Source organism: Micropterus salmoides, unplaced genomic scaffold (genome assembly GCF_014851395.1).
Source record: "Micropterus salmoides isolate LMB-PRFRI ecotype aquatic unplaced genomic scaffold, ASM1485139v1 Ms_hic_scaffold_22, whole genome shotgun sequence".
In the NCBI taxonomy this organism is placed as follows: Eukaryota; Metazoa; Chordata; class Actinopteri; order Centrarchiformes; family Centrarchidae; genus Micropterus; species Micropterus salmoides.
Genome location: NW_024041373.1, coordinates 15,631,441 through 15,653,747, shown reverse-complemented (window position 1 = coordinate 15,653,747; position 22,307 = coordinate 15,631,441). Strand labels below are relative to the sequence as shown.

General features: G+C 41.4%; 1 protein-coding gene across 1 annotated transcript; it reads right to left on the bottom strand.

The window, feature by feature from the left end:
• Nucleotides 1–637: 637 nt before the first annotated feature.
• On the bottom strand, nucleotides 638–21,169 carry stox1 (storkhead box 1). The gene is made up of 4 exons (XM_038737749.1): nucleotides 20,688–21,169; nucleotides 5,260–5,412; nucleotides 1,855–4,516; nucleotides 638–1,237 (listed from the first exon to the last, which is right to left on the bottom strand). The coding sequence occupies exons 1-4, from the start codon at nucleotides 21,016–21,018 to the stop codon at nucleotides 1,084–1,086; spliced, it is 3,300 nt and encodes a 1,099-aa protein (XP_038593677.1). The 5' UTR covers nucleotides 21,019–21,169; the 3' UTR covers nucleotides 638–1,083.
• Nucleotides 21,170–22,307: the final 1,138 nt, after the last annotated feature.

The following is a 22,307-nucleotide window of genomic DNA, read 5'->3' as shown; positions in this document are numbered from 1 at the left end:
TTTATAGGACTCTTACTCTTTAAAGTCTTAAACTGGAATCTCCCAAAAACTCAACCTGTCAGAGCAGCTGAGTTCAAGGTGTAATCTGATATATGTGAGGAAAGCTCTTGGGAATGAACTGTGTAAAAACATCAACATAATAAACTACCTCCCTCTTACACTACACCGGTTTACATTCCTTCGCGGTTGGGGGGGCAGCCTTAAGTTGACTGTTGTAGTAGACACTCCTGGTTAGGTTCCACTGTCACTGAAACCTTCAGGAAATAAGGGCTTATCAGCCCTCAGGGTGCAGAGCGATGTCTGGCTTACATCACATTAACACTAGAGATAGCACTTGAACGTGTTTTTTTTTAAGCTGAAGCAAATGCCGATAGATCTCCCACCAACAGATGCTGGGTAAACATTGCAGAAAAAAAAAAGTATAAAAGTATCTTGCAGTTCTATTAAGTTACATCCTCAAATAAAAACCGTTGGATAAAAATAACAAAAGTAGTACTGGGCCAACGACAAGACTGCTTTCTGAAGTTGATATAGGCCAAAACTGGTAAGTCCCAATTTTTTTGCTTGAGTATGAGTACTGTCATTGCAGGTACTCATCTTATGTTGATGGTAAAGCAATATGACAAGGAAGACACCATGGTTGACATACACAGTTTTATTTGTGGTAATTGCTACAAGACAAGAGAAAAAAGTAAACGCTAGGAGATGTTATTGTTGTTATAAAAACTTTAACCAATGAGGCATGTAGAGAAAGAAAACTACATTTACATGACAAAAAAATGCTTGATACTCCATGCATTATCAGCACATACACAATGGGGTCTATGAAGGGATCAACCATAGCACTTTTAAAATTATTTACAAAATATATATATATATATATATATATACACACACATACTGTACATCTGTACACAGACTTTTGTTGCAATATGTAGGCCTGTCAATATGTGGATGTAGGCAACAAAGTGCGAACCCTCCTTATTGGATTTCTGACCTAGCGATGCATAGAACTTAAGATTTAAGCACATGGTTTTGGCCTACGTTAAGACACAACGTTCCAACACAAAGCTTCAGCTTCTGCTATACGTTCATGACAGGAGTTAGCTGCAGCAGTGAGCTCTGTGGTCGAATGGCGTTGCTCTTTGAATGCAGTTTCTCCAAGTTTTGTAAAAAGCCTCTTCTCTTGAGACCCTCCAGAATGACAGTGTTGCTGGAGGCCAGACTGACACGGGTCCTGTAGGGGGGGGGAGAGCAGCATGAGGCTGATATCTTCTATAAATATGCAATTTGGACAAGATGACGTGTTCTCCATCTGTCCACCCACACACCCACAATGTCAGAAAATAAGTCTTTTCTTCCTCTTTGATTATAACATGAGAATTTAAGTGCTGCACAGCAATTACACGTAATTATCAAAATGACTCCCTTCTGTCCAAATACTGGATGCTATTATTGGTCACAAGGTGTTTGTTCAGCTTACTTTAAAGAAAAAAACACAAATTGGGAGTAAGGCCAACTACAGACATGTAACCCACAGGTTAACTAACCTCAGTACAGTGTTTATTTTGCCTGTCTCCAGATTGAGATAGAGTCTGGTGTCTCCACATTCTGGAGACTGGAACTTAAGGTGTGAAAACTAGTAAAACACTGGCTTGAAGATAATGCGCATCTGGGCTAAGGGATTAGTAGCATTTCTTTATTGGTTGTGAATCTTTTTTCTCTTGTTAGCTGTCTAACTCAGTAAATTCAAAGGCTTTGACAACATACCCCTGGTCTCAAAGGTAGCTATAATAATCACAGTATCACAGCATCTTTTTTCAGATAATATGAACTATAAAGAGAGGCACTCACCGAGGAGAATCTATACCACTGTCTCCTGTGATGCTCTGGTTCTCTCCCATTTCCACCGCTTCCCCAATCTCTGCCCCCCTGGCTCCACTGGGCATGCTCAGAACAGCTCTTTGGGTCTGAAGAAAACCAGTCTCATCGAACTCATCCTCCTGCACTTCCTCCACCTCAGCTGCCCAGTGAGCAGATTCACCGTCGCCCTCGTCAGCTGATTTACGCACAGTCTCTGTGTCTGATTCTATCTCACTAGTCTGGCAGTAATCAAAGATGCTACTGTCTGCAACCTCAGATGATTCCGGACAATCCAAATCAAGGTTGGCCGCGAGACGTCTTTCCCCCTGATTCAATGCGTCTTGTCTGGGGCTGAAATCACTTTGGGCCCCTGGTGATCTTGTCCTCTGATGTTGATGACGATGATGGAGTCTCCAGCTGGTCTCCCCAGGTTTGAGGGAAGCTTCCCTCTGGGTTGCTGGAATGAGATCTTTGAAAATGCTGTCCCTTGAATCTTGTATCGAGTCAACTTGCGTTTGGTGAAAGCTGGAATTATAATAGTGATTGTGGGGTCCCTGATATTGCAAATCAGATTCACTATTACGGTAAACCAACTGGTGGCCATGGTAGTCCGCTACACCTGTTCGGTACACATTTGCAGCATCAATAACCTCCTCCTCATTCAGACACAAGGAACTGCAGGCATCCTCATCCTCCTGCTCTCCCGGTCTCTGATAGAGCCTATAGTCTTCTTCTATAAAGCCATCAGTGTCTGTTATGGAGAGAGTGCTGTCAGCTATCAGTTCTGGCCTTTCTCCCTGGCTCACGGTCCTTTTCTCTCTATCACTGATACTGACGGGTCTTATCTCCTGTTGTTCCTGGGTGGCTGTAGTTTCACAGGCCTGCTGGTGTGAAGAGAGCTCGTCGGGCTTCTGAATATCATCCCTTTGTGGGACGGAGAGTCTGAGGGAGTGTTTCCGCTGTAAAGAGGGCTTGGGCCAGGGCATAGGTGGGTCATATGAATGGTTTATGACAGGCTCATAAGGATGGGTAGAGAGAGTGGCATTTGTATTGGAGCACTGCTGGATGTTAGAGAGGCCGTCATCTATAGTTTGGCTGTGGTCTGGTACAGCGTTGCCTTCTCTCTCCCAGCTCTCCTTGCGGCTTCCCTCGGTCTGATGTCGGACCTTGTCGTCTATCCTGAGTGTACTGCTCTGTGGGTAGGCTGGGCTGTAGTCCAGAGGCAGCTCTCTTTTGAGCCTAATGTCTGCTTGGATATGATGATTAGCAGTAAGGTCTCTCTCATGGACACAGTCGTACCTGTCCTCAGATGTAGGGGATTTCCCTGCATGCTCCCCATCTACTGCAATCACTTTTGCCCGATGTGGATCCCACGATTTGGAGCGGTGACTTGTTCGTTCCTTTCTCCCTGGCCCAGAGGCCTTGCCCTCTTTCACCTCTCGTCTTCTTTGCTCTCTGTTGATGGTGGTGGGAATAACAGTCTCAGCTTCTTTGATTGGATGAGTCTGGAAAGGGTTTTCAATGCGTTTCTTATAAAGGGATTTTCCCTCAACAGCTCCACCTTCTTCCACTTGATCTGGTTCATCAACAGGGATTTCCACTCTGAGCCGAGCACGGATCAAATCCTCCCCCTCCGGATAATCATCCACACATATGGGAGCCTTACTCTTAACCCTCTGCTTCTCTCTGGAGGAATGGGCCCTCCTTTTGCTGCGAGAGGCCTTCGGAGCAGATCTTTTCCCTGCCGCTGCCTTAGAGGAGTGATGATGCCTGGGTTTTGAGAATGTTAGGATCTCAGTAGACATTCCCTTGTCCACTCCCTTATTGTCTTTATCCAGACCCCTGTCCAACACTCTGTCTAACCCCTTGTCCTTTCTCTCCTCCAGCTTTTTCATTAAGACCGTGTGCCGTGTCAAGTTGTCCACCGTCAGTTCAGGGTTGATGCGTTTGATGATGGCATGCTCCAGGTCACGGGGTAAGTTGTTCAGGTCCTCCTCATCTCTTACTGGCCACTCCTCTGGAGGGAACTGACCTGAAAATGATGCATACTCCTTCTTTGGCTTCTCTTTTTTACCTCCATTCCTCCGGAACAAACTGAGACCAAACTTCCTTCCTGGTTTGTTGTCTTTTTCTTTGCGGCCAGTGGCGTTAGTAGTGGCTGTAGTTTTGCTGATCTCACTTGCTTGACAATCTGCCGCTGTGGTGGTGGACTGATGCTGAACAGTGGGTTTGTGATCTAACGGTCGGGGCCACTTTAAGCTCTTGCCTGTGCATTCACTTATGGAAACGGAAACAGAATGCTGGTCTGGGACAGTTGAGGGAGGAACGGTAGCTGTTACAGTAGTGGAGGCGATATTAGTGGATGTTTGGAGAGGGCTGAAGCAGCTGCAAGACTTGCAGTGCGCCACTGGCAGCGTTTGAGAGCTCTCAACACAGGCATCGTTGCTCAATAGGTAAGTAATGGGAGGAGGTGAGGGAGGGTCATCTGCTGAACCAGATGTCCACCAGTTCTTCTCTCGGACCATGTTGTTGGTGATGAAATAGGTCTGTGGCGTGACAATGAAGTAGCCCTCACCTGTATGGTAAATTTTACGCTCCTTGATTAGAGTGCCCAGAGCATTGTAGAGGATGTCCTGAGTGGGGATGGTTATCCCTGAGACATAGAAAGAGCAAAGGGTGTTAAGGACAAAAGAGAAGCAACAGGACAAATTGTTTCTGGTTTAAGAGTGTGTGTCTAATAATACCAATTCCCTAAAGGAAAAGTTAGACATTTTGGAAAATATGCTTATTCGCTTTCTGACAGAGTTAGATAAGACTGATACCACACTTTTATCTGTCAGTTAAATATGAAGCTACAGCCAGCTTAGCTTAGCAAGTCTGGAAACGGGGGAAAAAGCTAGTCTAGCTCTGTGTTATGGTAACAAAATCCAAAGAGCACCTCTAAGATCACTAATTAACACAATATATCTTGCTTGCTTGTTTGAAACAAGCAAAAACCAATGTGTAAAAGCAAGACATCACAGTTTTACAAGGTTTTTTTTGCAGGACTAATCCTTGGAAGTTAGGGCCAAGAAATTGTTGTGCACACAACCCCTCCTAAAACAGCAAATTGTCGTTTTTACACTTTGGTTTTTGCAGGGATCCAACGCATTAGTTGCAACACTTAATGAGTTTTACAGGTGCTGGTAGGCAGATTTTGTTACTGTTGGACAGAGCCAGGGCAGCTGTTTCCATAAAATTGACAATTCTATATGAAAAGATAAATAATAATAAAGGATATGTACAGTTAGTATAGGGTTGTGCAAAATATTTACTTTGGATTTACATCTGCAAAAAATTACATCAGTATAATTTACAAATATAATGTGTAAAATGTCAAACGATTTTATGTATTACCTGGGTGGGCTTTGCTCATGTAATTGATAAGTGCTTCCTGGTTGACAAGGATTTCAGAGGAGTTCATATCTGAGATGACTGAGCACAACACCTCTGCCAAGGGAATGAACTGGGACTGTGGGACAGGGGACATCTGCACTGAGGACAGGTCACCTGAAACACACACACACACACACACACACACCAGCAGAGTGAAACAGGTGGGTCTGCTGCAGTACCCTCAAACACACCTGGGTTAGAGAGGCCCCTCTCTGACTTGTGCTGCCAGTGAAAACAACCTAAAGTACTGAAGTTGACATTCCTCTCCTAACCAACTTCTAAATCATGACCGTGGTGGTCTATTTATGTGAGTTATATGAACCATGCCTGACTGCTTTTGAAATTCCATCAGTGCTGGGACAGACCGCGAAATTCCATTACTCCCAAAGAAATGACCACAGGTCTGCCTGCTGGGCAGATCAGATATCCTGTCCCCCATATCATACAGCCCCACATGTCTAGAAGGTGCCCTTAGATAAACACGTTACCGAAAGTGAGAAAGATTCAGATATAAGAAACAGTCTTGCAAAAATTTGTTTCACTGAAAAAATTTTGAAACTCATTCTGACATACAAACAAACTGTGGGAACCTATAAGACAGAAGCCACACAGCTACCAAATCATAAATCTGCTTTTAAAGCTTACCAGACATTTTAGAAAAGTTTAATTTTAGAATCAAAAGCCATCAACATGAGTTTCATTTGGAGAAATGTAATTGGAGCATCATGCAGTGGTTAAGTTCCTTCACGCACTGTTTTTTTTGTGTGCCTATAGTGAAGAGAGCAGGAAGGGTGAGGATAGCAGCACCATAAAGACTCATCCACACCACCTTAATAGGATAGGACATCAAAACTTAATGTGGACTTATGTATACAGTTGAGTTCAAGTGTTGCTGTGCATAACTACAGTGGGATCCCTAAGAATGCATTACAAACCCCTGAGCGATTATTTAAAATATTGACATACTAACGTCTGCTTTTTTTGAGTAATTCTCCACAAAATATACTCATACACAGACCACAAGGAGGGATGTTCACTAATGAGAAGTGAGCTCGGTGAAAGCACCAAAACAAACCACATCCCACTGCTGATGAATGATTAGCACCTGAGCTGGGTTAACACAATCTCCCTTCATTTGAAAAGCACACACAAGGGCATGACCATAACCTTAACCACAGGACTGGAAAATTGGTTTTAGTTAATCAGCTACACCTCATTAATGTAAGCAGCACAATGGGTAAAAGAAGGGATAAGAGACAATGTGGTAACCTAACACAAAAAGTGCTCAGTGATCACACTCTACCTGCTGTATTTTATTTACCCATTACAACTTAAGTGCAAGCTTGAGTGTAAAAAAAAATGCCACACTCATATATTTGAATCATTCTTAATAGCCAGTTGGAGCTTCAGCATGTTTTTCACATTTTGTGCTGACAACAACACTTTGTGTGTGAATGTGGAATTAAGCTTGAACATGTGGCGTGTGTGTCTGTGAGTGATTCTCCCATCAACCCCAGGGCATTCAATGAAAACTCTGCCAAGCTCCCACTTGACGTAAACTAAACATTTACAACCCTCACACTTGAACCACTTATGTCCGAGGCAGGGAAAATAAACAACTAATCAAATATCTGGCATGGTAAAGCATGACAGAACACACAAATACTGATAGATCCAGGCACGCCCATGAATAACTTTCATTTGACAAGGAATGTGTAATTGGACAAAGTCACTTTTTTGGTGCTGCACATCTAGATTATTATTATGGAGTACCACAGACAGTGTTGCCAGATTTGAATGACAAAAAGTAGTCCAATTAGAGCCTAGAACCTGCATAATAATAGACAGAATGATAATTTGAATAGGGAAAAGGGGTACAATCGTTTGGTTTTGATGTTGGTCAGTTATCAGTCGTTGCATGTCAAGCCAACCCTACAGAGCTTATTTATTGGAATATAGTCTTACTCCCTGTAGGTGGAAATGGAAATCACCCAAATGATCTTTACGTACCCAATTAAATAAAAAGTAGCAGAAAACACTGACCACAGAGCAGCTTTTTCCTCGCTGAAATGTATTAATCACACTGCTTCAGATTCTGTGTTTTGCTTAAATAGAGAATGTTTTATCCTCAGTGAGGAATAAGTCAAGCAAAGTCAGTAAAAAAACAATTATCAGCACTGTGAGCTCACTTAAGGCTCATAAGTCTCACAGACAGGGATCTTTCATTGTAAATCTGATCCTATGAAACAGAGGGATTGTTAAAAAAAAAAACCCATCTGCCTCTCCTTGGCCCGACAGAAGACGTTAATCTGACTAAACCTCAGAACGGATATCTCAAAAGCAGTCTCCCTGGGCAGTGAATTAGTGCTGCTGACTTAGCTTCTCATTGTTGTTAACTTCCTATAGGAATCTCTGGCAGGCTGTCCACATGGCAACCACTTATAACCACTGTCAACAGTCAAAAGGCCAACAAGGATTTGATAGGGTCAGAGGAAGGGGAGGCAGATAATTAATGTCTTAATCACAGGGAATCAATAAGCTAATGGGAAATTACTAGTTTTGGTAGATCCAGTGTTATCCTCTCTGACCAAAGCAGGATATCCTGTCGGACAACTGCTAGCATGATTTATACTCTTAAGGGAGTTAAAAACAGAAATAGGTTCAAGCAAGAGCATGTTTTCCACATGTCATTCAATTAATTACAGCATGATAGCAGCACTGACTAACAGAAAAATGAGACTGACAATAAAACAAAAGACAAAAATACACCTACAACTGTTTATTTGTTGTGATAGAAGGGTGGGCCTGGCAAAGGATTAGTGTTTATTGAGTCTAACATTAGCAGGTGTGACCGTCAGGGAAGTCCACTGTTGTAACGGTCTTCTCTCCAGGGGGAACAGACCTCTGTGTTCCTGTAATCTTAGAACGGGCCGCCAACATTACACTCATTGTCATACACAGCATGAATACCCTGCTGGGTGCCATGGTAACCGAACTCTGTGCCACAAGGAGGAGGGAGGGAAATGACATCTTGAGAGTCAAAAAGGAGACCAGACTTATCTTAAATTAGGAGGAGCAGCGGTTCAGCACAATCCATTAAAAAGGGACACTACACCAATTTTTCCAACCATTTCTGTAACTTTCCAAAACCGACAATCTGACACTCTCCCCCACTTCCTGCCATGAATGGATCGGCAGTGAGAAAGGGGCCATAGTTTGAACTTCTCTCTTTTTTTGTTACACAAAACTTTTTTTGTCATTTTTCATGTGAACACATGAACATGAGTAAAACATCATGGAGGTCTTCCAGGAGAGACTGTCTGAAAACATGGAGTAAAACAATGACTTGTGACCCACCGTGAAAATCATAACTATGCAAACCGTTTAGGCATAGAGTAAGTTCATTTGATATAGTACAGCAATAGGAGTAGGAATATTCTTTTTTTTATCCTATATGTCATCCCATGACCTCCAAAATTGCATCCATAGTATCTCATTGAGAACCACTAGCGTAATGCATTCTTTATATGCCAATTTGGATTAAAAGAGTTCATTACAACTATTTCTTCCCATGTCATAAACCTTCCATGTCACAATAAACTGCTGCCTGGGGTATGAAAATGAAAAATGCTCATGATTGACAGAGACCTTCTCTTCTCTATCCCCACTGAGATCTTTTTGGCTGCTGACAATGATCAATACCACATGTATTCACATGGCTGTGTCGTTAGCTGGCCTCACAGCCACATGAGTCCCATTTTGTACGTGATTGCATTACCTCCAGTCTCTTAAAATAATACTACACCACACCATACGGTACATACTGTAGACCTTCCATGATGGATTTAAAATAATGTTTTAATCTAAGAGTCACGCTAACTCTAAATTATCTTTACTGAACACAAAGGAGAAAACATTTTCCCATGAGTACTGCAACGTGACGGTCAAAGTGATACAGATTAAAGGGACATTTGAAATCCTGCCACAACACATATAATATAGCAATATTTTATGACCTCTCATTTAGGTTAGACGGATAGACATCAAGTCACCCTAAAATTTGGCATTTATAAGCTGAAAGTAGCTGTTGACCTCGCATTGGTAACACACAGATCAAACATGTTGTATATGATGTATGATAAATGAGGTGAGGCTTAGCTTTGATCACATCACAAACATGCAGTCAGACAAACGAGCGCACACATTTGCACCTTGATGTGAAACCTTGATTATAATGTTGTGTGCTTCTAGCCACACTACCTCCGTGGCTCTAGCAATGGCAATGTTGATCAGACCACCATTTTGGTCCAGACTGAAATATCTAAACAACTGTTGGATGGATTGCCATGCCATTTTGTACAGACATTTATGTCCCCCTCATTATGAATTGTAATACCTTTGGTGATCCCTTAACGTTTCCTCTAGCTGCATCATCAGGTCAAAATTTCTAATTTGTCTAATACTTCGGTTTATGAGTAAATATCTGTAAAACAAATGACATTCCCATCAGCCTCAGCTGTACTTTGTGTTTGGTGCCAAATATTAGCATGCTAACACATTAAACCAATGAACATGTTAAACATTATACCTGCCTTTTGGCATTATGAACATCTTAGCATGCAGATGATAGCATTTAGCTCACAGCAGAGCTTGTTGATACCCAAGTGCACAAGCCAACCAGGCCATATGGGAGTGACCCTGCAGCTCTGAAGGGGGAAAGCATCCTATCACATCTAAACAGTTATGCATCTACAGATTTTGACAGACAGGAAACCATAGTCATTCCTCGATGGGAGACAAGAAACCAAAGCAATAAAGAAGGTTGCACAACTTGTGACTGAATCTAGTACTTGACATTTCACCTTAATGCTATCACAGGTAAAAATCAAACTGGAAAATCAGGCCAATTGCCACAACCCCTCACTCCATGGGCTCTCTGGAAACACACACTCACGGACACACACCATCTTATCTCATCCTGGTATCGTCTAATCTTTTAGGCTCCAGTAGGCAAACAGGCTAATCTTCTCTCTCCCTCATTAAGGACACACTGCATGCATTCAACATTAACTTGAGGCCTGCCCAAACTGCAAAATCCCTCCCTGTCTCTTTTCGACTGAGACCTTGTGAAGAACACGCTTCATTGAATCTACAGGCTGTACGTGAAAGATCTGAATTAAGTCTCTGGTGAGACAATGTCAAACATTCATACAGTCAGATTCAGTGTAATGGGAACAGATGCCAACTGTAATTTATGTCGTGAGTCTCTCCCAGTCCCACGACCACCTCCCTTTGTTTTGGGTTTTTTGGTCTAACAGGCCTCCATGACTCCGCCCTCCCCTTCTCGTGTATGTGTGTGTGTGCATCACACTTTTTAAAAGTGCTTTACAAGTTTGTTTCTTTCACTCCCATAGAACACACAGAAGTGGGCGTTACGGTTAAATGGCCCAATAAACTTAGAGAAAAGATCGCTTCAGAAAGCAATCACAGCCCGAATGTCCCAACAACCAAACCTCGCCCAGTCTAATGACACTGCCCTTTCCTGCCCCTCCACTCTGAAAGCACTTGGTGAAATACTGTTTGGCCATAAACATTACATTAAAATGTTTGCAATACATATCTTTTGTTGAATGTAATGAAATGACCTTCCTGTATATACTTGGCAAAATTTGATCAACACGGCTTAATATCAAATCAATCAATAAATCAATAAAATTGGAAAGACTGAGCCACTGATCATTTTACAGCTTTGCTGAATGATTCACTACAATAAAATCAGCATTCCTGCCCAAACTTGACGGCATTAGGTAAATATTTAATCGGACCCATTGGCGGTTCAGTATCTCAGAGTGCTCGTGTTTAAATATTAAGTGAAGAGTGGAAGTGGGAGGAGAAGGAGTGAAATTTGGACTGTGCCCTCTTTGTAATCAGTGTTTGAGAAAACGCATTTGTTGGCAGGTTAACATTTCCAGCTGACTCACAAAAACTAGATAAAATCTGGAGAACATTTTGCATTATTTAATCTAATTTGGGCCTATTGTCAGGATATGAACGCTGACATTTGAATGCTGCATCTGAAAGTACTCATGAGAAGAAGAGATAAGAGAAAGAGTCAAAACACCATGACTAAAGAGGACTCATGAGCTTTGAGCGATGAGGAGAAACACAGGCAGGCTTTGTGTTGACTCAAATCACCATAGAAACCTTTACTGTGGCAGCGACCTGCCACATGCAATACAAAGCCAAAGAAAAAGAAGAAACAGCAGCAGAAGTATAGTATGGATATCTATAATCCAGCTTTAGCCTTGAGACTCACTTTGCCAAATCAACCTTTTGACATTTAACACATGTTGGCAAGAAAGCATAAACATGCTGTGATTAAGCTTCTCAAACTGACATTCACAGAGCTTAAAACATCTACACTCACATAGTTGGTCAGCATAGATCTTGGCTGCAAATCCCTGCAGCTGTAATTGCTTCCATTAAACAATGTCTTTACCATCTGACTCACAGTCAGAACAATTTTACAAATAAATGACCTGGTACTAAACTAGTGTACAAAATCCCCTGTTATCGTGTTCTTAGGAAATAGGAAACACACCTGACCGGGTGTTTAACATAAGACCAGTAACAATGTGAAGGTAGAGAGGGCTGTATTTAACAGCACAGCCCAAAGAGGTCTGTGTAACATGATACAAATAAACAGTGCCAGGAGACAGGAATAAAAACATGTTATCTTCACTTTTGTTGTCTTTTTACTGCAAACGCCACACCTCCTCATACTTGATGGGCCACACCTCAACATATCTGGCTCTCGTCTGCTTTCATGAACATGAACATTACCCCACAGTATGCCAGACGCTTGGCAAGCCAAAGGCATTTAAATGTGGACCACAGTGCCTTTCTTTTTCTTCTTTAATGGCCACGTACATGTTTTTCACATTTCTGTTGGAATCACTAGATGTGTAGAAACTATATCCAAGTCCTCTCCCTCCTCTAAGGCCAAATTTGTCACAATCTCCCGAGTAACTACTTCAGCCCAGATCGCATGTGTTCAAGACTAATCTAAACATTTCATCTTAATAGATGATGTTCGGTTAAAAGGGACACTCCAGAGAATGATGGCCAAAATTAATATTAGATACCCTGACTTTCAGTCCCTTGTATAAATAATCCTGCATGACATCATAAGGTTTTTTTTTTCAGACTTTGGAGACTATGGTTATTCATACAAAGCTCAATTTTTCTGTCAATGTCATGAAGCGTTGAATGAGTGCTGAAAGAATTTGAAATACATAAAAGCTCAGTATTCATAGGACACAATCGGCTCCCTTCCGCTGTTCTTGGTGGTTTTGGTATTCTGTCTGTTCTGTCTTTCAAAACTGAATTCAAGGACTTCAAACTAATTTGATCCTGGTATTAGTGATACTTATCCCACAGCTTGCATCATACCAGAAAAAACATTTTAAGCTTTACTATAAAAGGTGTTTTGCAAAATGCAAAAGATAGAGTGAATGCATGAATGGATAAATTAACATTACTTAGGTAGTTGATAAAAAGATAAAATAAACAGATGTGTACATCTTTAAAATAATATTTTTTAAATCAACATCAAAGGATGGATGGATTGTTGCTTATATTCTTCCTCTGCATAAAGGAGGGAAAAGTCCCAATAACTATTATATCTCCACAATATCATGACTTAAAATCTTACAGTGTTTATTTCTAATGAGTCTTTGGGTCAAAACATAGTACCATCCTCTTGCAAGGAATCTTGGCGTGTGGTTTAACAGTCTGACAATCTAAGTTTCAAGCAGCACACCACAAGGCTTGTGCAATCGTGTTTTTACCATCTTAGACATATATCGAAAATACGATCAATGTTAACTTTTAAGGACACTGAGACCATTTTACATGCCTTCATCTCATTAAGCCTGGATTACTCCAACAGCCTTTTTACTTGCTTGACCTAAAACTCTATTGATCGACTCCAGACTGTAAAGAGCACAGCTGCCAGGCTTCTAACCAGAACCAAAAAATCATGATCACATCACCCCTGTTTTAGCTTCATTACACTGGCTCCCAGTGTGTTTTAGAATAGATTTAAAAATGTTATTGATTACTTTTAAGGCTCTTAATGGCTTCTCTCTGGCCTGTTTTATCTCTGACCGTATGCGCTGGCATCTGCTTTAAGATCCTCGGGCAGATGTCTGATGTCTGTTCCAGAGTCTCGACTGAGAACTAAAGGGGACAGAGCGTTTACAGTCAGGGCCCCGAGGCTCTGGAACAGCCTGCCCGAGGAAATCAGGGCAGCTCAGTCAGTGAACTCTTAAAACATACATTTATAGGAGAGCCTTTCCCGATTTTAGTGGATTTCTATAGTTATTTTCTTTTAGCTGTATTTTAATTCTATACAAAAGTTTTCTTGTTTTCGTCTGGTTTCTTGTTTTATTATTTTTTTATTATTATTATTATCTCAGCCACTACCTTATCATAGTGTGTCTATGTGGGACAAAAACTAAAACAATGCTAAGAAAGTGATTCAGACAGTGATTCCCTGATGTTGTTCAGACCTTTTGGCACTCAATTGTGTGGGGCTAGTATATAACTTCCTGGCTGACTGATATAATTGTGAAAAATTGTCCTGTATTCAATCTTTGTTTGTGTGTGTGTAACAGAAGGTGTCAGAACAGAAAGTTACATTTTAGCTTCTGTCTTATGTCACTATTTATGGTCTTTGTAACTTAAACACCTGTACAATGCATTTTTATGACACTTCTGCAATGTTTCAGTGATGATAAAACTAAACAGTGCTTTGCATTTCACTCTTGTACTAACCACGGAATTCAGAAATAAGCAAGAGCCTCTGGTTTCCCATGTTTTGTCTTAAGATCCAGGTATTTTTACCCGACTCCACCCATATGGCTTTTGCCCACTAACACCCTGCCGCCAAAACATATGTACACACAATCTAAGATGGTTTCCAGCAGATCCACACCCCTTAATAAAGAGTGATGGGAGTCATTGGTTGCAGATGAAACCCATTTCCTCCTTTTTAACCGAGCTCAAGGTGCTGCAGATTCCTGTGTTTGTTATCCCAGAACAGAGCTCCCGTCTGGTGTTTGCCATGTGATCCATCGCTTTTTTAATGCCTTGCAACCCGTCAGCTCATAGCTCTGCTGTGGTCCTTGAAAGTATCTTTCACTCTTGAAATACAATAACGACCCTGTGCTATCACAGAACCGATGTTAGCATACCACTGAATTTATCAATGCTAAATGAAGCAAAGAAAACATCCTGTCAGGAAACTGAAGAGTAATAGTAAAACCAAATTTAATGCAATATAGGCTCACTTTTGTGTCGAGCCATTTGTCTGACCAGAGAGTGAATGAAGATAAATCCCAGGAGGGAAACCCAAGCTGCCGCTGACAGGGTGTATAAGCTGAGGGATATAGAGAAAACTCCTCAGCTGTTATTGTTGGCACCGCTCCACTCCACCACTATGGGTGAGTCCAATATTTGGGTCGATCAAGAAGCAGAGATGCCTGATTTGCACCAGGGGTGAGCTTCCTGCTCAATGGGAAAGGATGTGGCTAATGATGTGCTGAGAGGCATGCACGCACACGCATAGTCCCTCACACATGTGTAGACACCATGGAGGGTCATGTCTGAGAAAAGAGGTCAAGGTTTCCTCATATCTGAACCGTGTACTAAACCATCATTTACAAGCACAGAAAGACATCTTAGATAAATGTAGAGACATACCCTTTGTGCTGGCAGTAAAAGATAATATGAGTGGTGATTGTATAATAAGACTGCAGCCTTATACCAACAATGCAATTTGAAAATCAATCTAAAGTAACAACAAAGCTACACAAATCACAGAAGCTACTTTTCTTTCCATTACATTAAGTAAAAACCGTTTATTTAGGATAAATGAAATTAGATCTACCAAACCAACACCAAGTCAGACTCTACACTGTTGGGGTACCAGCACATATGGTTTATGGTTTCCAAAAACATTCCTCCTCTGTTTTTGTGAGGAGAACAAGATTGAACCAACCGCTGTCATAATACAGACTAATCATCATTTTGAGCCTGAAAAACAGCAGCATATATTTTGTATAACAGCGTAATGTCATACTATTAGTGTCAAGGGAGCTCGAGAGTTATTATATTTAACCAATATTGTTTAAGAGCAGCTCAGATGGTAGCTGTAACTGAGCAGAGCGGAACAGATCTCACACAAATGCACCTTCTGTGAGTGTTTCCCTTCATCAAACTTGTCTTAATAAAATACAGACAAATACATCAACAAATCATGGGATTTGTTAATTTAGCAATGTCTTAAGTAAAAACAAAACACAGGGGCACTCCTGCAGTTACCAGGGGATAACCTTCAGGAAACGCTCAACTAACTAAACTCAACTAAAAAATGGAAATTGGGACTTGATTAAAATATATCCATATGTGTTGAGGAGTAAAATAAACATCTGGTTGGTGTTGTGCTGATCCTTAGTAAATTTACAATAATTAAAGAACCGCATAAGCAGTTGAAATAGCTAAAAGTAGTCAATAAACAGATGAAATGAAACTAAAGTAATGGATAAACAGTTATCTTAAAGTAATGAATGGTTGAAGCTAAATTTGAACTTTTACCACTGGTAACCTAGTAGAATGAATGCAAACTTGACCAAAGCAACCTAAACAACACCAACAATTCAGTAGTATGAATTTTTCATAGTAACTTGTTATCCACTTGTTATTAAATGGTGTTCCAGTTTACAATTTATATGACTATAGTTGGAACATGGTGGGTGGCATTGGGGTATGTCAGATAAAATTTTAAGTTGGGAGCCATTGCTGTAAACAACCAACAAAAGCTAAACCGGTCAGTGACTGAAGAACACCTGGATACTGTATTGATGTTTGTTTGCCTTTTAACAAACCCTCTGAAGCTAACTGACCTCAAAGCGGCTTGTTAGCAAGAAGGTTGTAACCTTTGACCCATGCTGCTTAGTTAGGACAGGGTGGGCTATTTAAACCAGGAAAGCCCCGGCAAGGGGGTGTCATGGTTAATAAGCTAACATCTGGAAGAGTTATGACCATTAGTGAAGCGCTTTGAGACTCTGACAAAATACCCTCATGTAAGTAGATACCCCTTGTGTGAAAATACAACACTTTCAAGCAGAAAGTAAAAGGCAGAAATGAGGCTCTCTGAGCTGGCAAACTCAGGAAATGATCTCAAGAGTAAATGAAGCATTTCAGGAATGCTTCACCACCTCATGGTATGGCGAGTTAAATGAAACATACCATTTAAAAAGGAAACTTGGCTTAAAACGTGCAGCACAGCCGTGCCCTTGCTCTCCAAAAACACACATTGGGAAACCTACAGTGTGTCCTACAATGGCCAAAAAAGTGTTTTCCATGGTGAAAGTAGGAGTCCTGTCCAGAGGAGTCATTTATGTCCATGTTCAAAGACGAAGGCAGTTTACCGAGGTTGATTGTAGAGTGGATACAGGACACCTCATTACACCACAAGCTGACTCCATATAAATGTTTCAGGCCGTGGAGCCATGCTCATCCTGCAGCAGATCGAGACAATAGTAGGACTCTAAATAATGCAGAACCAGCTAACTGTCAGTATGAAGACTGTGGTTTCAACAGGAGCCTGGATATTTCTCCAGTAAGAATTTAGTATTTTTCTGACAAGGTAATTCATACATTTTAATTCATAAGAACAAATCAGTTAAAATCTCATCAAGGGAATAGTTCAACATTTTCGTAAATATGCTTGTTCTCTTTTAAGTTAGACAAGAAGATCATTACCACTGTTGATTACCACACAAGGTGATTAACTTAGCTCAGTATAAAGACTGGAGGAGCAGGTAACTGCTTGCCTGCCTGGCTCTTGCCAAAATAATACACCTACCAGCACATCTAAATTTGACTAATTTACATGTTTTATCTAGTTCAATTTGAACAGAGCGAGGCTATCTACCTATCTTAAATGCTAAGCTAAGTTAATTGCCCTTTAGTTTCAGCACCATAGTTAAAGCAGAGACATGAAAGAAAGTGAGTACGCACATTTCCCAAAATGTAGAACAATTCCTTTAAAGCAAAACGCTGATTACTGCAACTCTCGTGTAAAACATCTTAACTAGATTGGTTTAGTGGAACTGAACTGGAGTAAATATGAGCTATTTGATAGAATTGGATAACTCGTCAGTTATTTGGATTCATGCGGCATGCAGACACCTTAGCTTGATTTCTATGGGTGTTGTTATTGTGTACATGCAGTACATGTACATGTTGCTTTTGTTTTCTGATGTGTATTTATGTGTCTCTGCTATACCATAAATTGCGGAAGTCTAAAAGAGTGAGCAGGATAAAAGGTACGGTTTCTATGAACAAACAGGTGCACCACCAACAGTGGTGGAAAATTCAATTTGGTAGATTTATTAAGGCAAAAACAACAAAAGACAACAATTACCTCACATTTTCCTTTTCATATTTTGTGTTTACTGCAGGATACTACATTAATAAAGTTATATCTTATCTTATCTTAGTTATTAAAAATGTATGAAAACCAAACAGGGTTATTGTAAACCATTTCTAAACCTGATTATTAAAGCTTTCAGGTTACAGTGTAAATGTAAACATATTGAATGTCATTACTCTCAGCAAGAAGGATCTGGACTCTACTCACACTGATAATTAATTAAAAGGAAGAAAAGGGTAGAAGACATAATTTCAGAGTAAAAGAGGAAGAATGAGAAACACCCTGCATGAGCTGAAGCAGAGAGGTCAACTGCAGTACCAGTGGGGCCCATTCCCACAAGGATAACAACCAAGCCTGTTCATACTAACTCCTCGCCCTGTCTGTTTACCTCGGACCTAACCTCACCACGATCCCCTTCCTCCATCAACCCTCCCCAACTCCCGCACACCTCCTCTGCATATTCACCCCTTTAGAAGAGGCCCGGAGGTGGCGGATCGACCCACAGAACAATCTGTCTTCACTCAGGCTATCAGCACTGATAACCAGACAGGACTAGTGAGAAATTGTCACAAATTACTCTGAGTGATTGTGTTTGTTTGCCTGGAAGCTTTGTTTTACCATCTTTGTCTCTCTCCACTTACAATTTAGCAAAACATCATCTAAACTTATTCCTTTACTTTCCATTAAACAACCTCCTCACGTCAGGAAAGTCACGTCTCAACCTTGCTATGACCTGAGAGAGGAAATAGGGCGGTTTGAAATTCACTGTAGCCCATAACTCATAACATTTCTGTTTTCTAGCTGACATATTTATATCAGGACAATGTCAAGGCCTTTAAGTCCATGCCTGATATCAGTCCAGGAGTCTGACTTCTACAGTCCCTCACTGGCCGTGAAACACAGGGACATTAATTCTGGGTAACAGCAAAACGGCAGCGGTAGGCAGCCAGTCACACAGTGATTCACTGCTGACCAGTCCTCAGTGAGAAGGCAGTAAACCAGGCTCTGACAGCCTGCCACTGTCAATTTCCATCCAGGATTTGTTAAGGAACAGAAGGAGGTGACATGTCCACACGCAAACGTGTTTGCTTACAAGTTTCTGGTGTGAAGCTCAAACATGAAGAGCCTGTTGATGTATTGACGCCTGCTTTGCATCCGACTGTGAGCTCATGCATGCCTGTGCACACCTTTGTGCTGACGCTTCGCATAGTAATAAGCTCAGCATCACCTTTGACTCATATGGTGTCTGAGTTGAAGCTTAGGGCCAGAAACTCTTTCACAGCGGGGTGGAATGTCAACCTCCAACCCCCCCCATCCCTTACCCGACCCCTTCCCTCCGTCACTCCATGCCCTCCTGGGGCTCCCCTTGTGTGGTCTCTTCCTCCCCTTCACATCACATTCCTCCCTTCACTTGTCCGTGCACTGTTCAATCTGGCAAAGCAGACTGACACAAAAGGTAGACAGTGGCAAGACGTGCATCCAGACAAAACAGCACTCAAACAAAGAGACACATAATTGGAAAGACAGATCATGAAACTGAGGCAAGGTGGCTGGACCAAATGGCAACTCACAGCCAATATGTGTGTGTTGCCTGGACACTGTTTCAACAACCAAAAGGAGCAAAGGAACCTGCTGCAGCTCAACTATCCTTCCACCATTTGGGAAACCTGCCTCTAAAACTATTGCATCCTGTAGTTGTTTTATTGGATCATTTTAAGTGGAAGGTGGTGTTTTGTGGCAGAAACATAAACATCTATCCCCACATACCTCTATTTGTTATAACCTACAGTTTAGCTTGTTTCTTCTAACGTTAAAAAAACAGGGTGAATAACCTGAGTACCTCTTAAGAACACTGTCTTTAAGTCTAAAATCCACAAAGGGTTATCATTTTCTCAGGCATTTACAGCCCACACGATCGGGGAGGCTTTCTATTCATTGTTTCGTGCAGGTATATGCTGCTTTAAAACACATCTGAGAAGGAGAGCCAGAGAAGGGGAGAGATTATAAGTAATTACATCGTATATAGAGCTTTGTTAACAAGCTCTAGTAAACATATCACTGTGTCGACAACAAATGGAGGCTGATTGGTCACAAAATCCTCTCAAACGCAGCAGACATTACTTGGGTGATACAGATTTAAGGAATATGTTCCCACAGGCTATTTGAACTGATGCCACAGCTTTGTCAGTGATAAAAACAAAGCACCTGTGGTGGTGAAACTGGTTTGAAATTGGTGAACATTTCACTGCTCATGGCAACAAAATGTAGTCTCTTTTCAAATTATGCCAATTTTTTAAGCACAAAGAAGAAGAATGGAGAAAAATCAGGTGGCTATGCCGGTGATCTAAAAGATATTACCTTGCCATTCTTTGTTTTGAGAGTTTTATGTCTCTACACTTTGCAACATCCAAGAAACAAGTGACTTGCCTGTTTATCTCATGACAAAATAATGGTCATAATTGCCCAAATCTAGAGTTACAGATAGAAGGACACACTAAAAACAGGCCTAAGACAACATTTCTTATGACAAAATCCAGAAGTAAAGGGGGAGGGGGGGGTGTTAAACTCTGCCAGCTACATGTTGTTCAAAGTTTATGGCTTTCGCACATTTGTGTCAGTTTGGTAAACAAATGTTGGTTGTGTGACTCAACAGTGTCCCCTAAAAAGAAAAATGCTCTTGCATAACTGTGGTAGCTGTTCACTGTGATGTTTTTATTTCCTTTGCATCACCTATAATACCTATAATAGGCACTGCAGCCTCTACATTCTGGAAACATTCTGGACTTAAGATGCACAAGGAAAGTTGTATTACTACAATAGTTTGCTTCATAATAGTAATTTATAATACCACTGGTTAGAGTTCATTGACAAGATTGATGTTACATACCGACAGCTTTAATGATAAATCCCTTTGGTGACCTCAGAGCTCTGCGCATCCACGCTTCTCTCAGCACCTCCAAGTTGTTTGCGTTCCCTTGAATGAAAAGCACCAAATTTTCCATCCATCCCTGAAAATACACTTCAGCAATGGCCTTAACGAGCCTTTTATTCCAGAAACTGCGCAAGTTTTGTGTCTTAAAGTCCGCAAAAATCTCCTGGCCACTCGTAGTATTGGCGTTGAGTTTCCCTCCGCCGGCGCGCAAAGTCTCCTCATCCGGGCCGAGGACTACAGCGAGCGAAGCGGCGGAGAGCTGGACAAGCCGCTGCTGGTGAGACATTTCTAACGCCTTTGTCGGCTCCAGAAGGGAACTATCATGCTAGGAATGAAAATGCACGTGTTAAAAGACGCTTCTTCTCTCTGAAAACCCTAACAAACAGCGTGTTTTGCCACGCATTCCTCCAGTGTGCGAGTTCAACAGCGAGTGAACCGGGGGCGCAGGGGACGTCCGACTGGTTTCTCTCGGCTTCCAGGGAAACCAGTGACGGTGGTGAGAGGAGGAGGGCTCAGCAGAGCAGCCTGCTGCTGGGTCACACAGGTAGACCTCCCACTGACTATTAACTGGTGTGTGTGTGTGTGTGTGTGTGTGTGTGTGTGTGTGTGTGTGTGTGTGTGTGTGTGTGTGTGTGTGTGTGTGTGTGTGTGTGTGTGTGTGTGTGTGTGTGTGTGTGTGTGTGTGTGTGTGTGTGTGTGTGTGTGTGTGTGTGTGTGTGTGTTTTGCTTCTCTTCTGCTGCCAGGAACCTTTCAGACAGGTGCTGTTTCACTCATGGCACACAAGCAAAGCATATATTGTTTCGAGTGCCCTTATTTTCTTTATCTGCATCATAATTTACTAGAACATATCTTCAAACTAAATGTGATATTTGCACAAAGGCGATTTAATATTTATAAAATTAACTTATGGGAAGAATAGCTATCCAACAAAGTAGTCTGCAGGTTGTAATACAAGCACACATCTTGTTGATAACTAAGGAAAGGTCTAAATTAGGACATCAACATGGAGGGCTTGTAAAATACTTCCATCAAAGGGGAGCCCATGAAGTGCCAACAAATCTTGAACGTAGCTTTTGTTGAGAGATTTAGAATCAATTCATATTATATTTGTTTATATACATCATTAATCTCCTTATGGTTGCTGCCACAAATAAATCATTTAATACAGATGCCAGAGCTAGTTGGTTTGTGTGGGATCTTGTGAGAAACATGTATTCCCTTGGATATTGCATTTCACAACAATGACTTAACAAGGGAAAATGTTTTTTCAATAAAAGTGCATGAGCCTCTGGGAACATATTTGCCACTAAAATGAGAACCATTCCCTCTTGTGCTCTCTTAAGAGGGACCCCATTAGTCCCTGCTTTTACTGACACTGTAACAGGCAGAGTCTGAAGCACAGACAGACAGACACCTCATATATCACAGTCTCAAAGAACCTGTGGCTTTAGTTTCAGGAGCATTCAGAGCCCCTAAGAGGCCGGGGGCCAGTGTGCCTCAGTGTGGTATTAGAGTCCGTGCGGGAACAGGATATTGCGCTTCCTCTGTACATGAAAAGAATTCATCACCTCAGC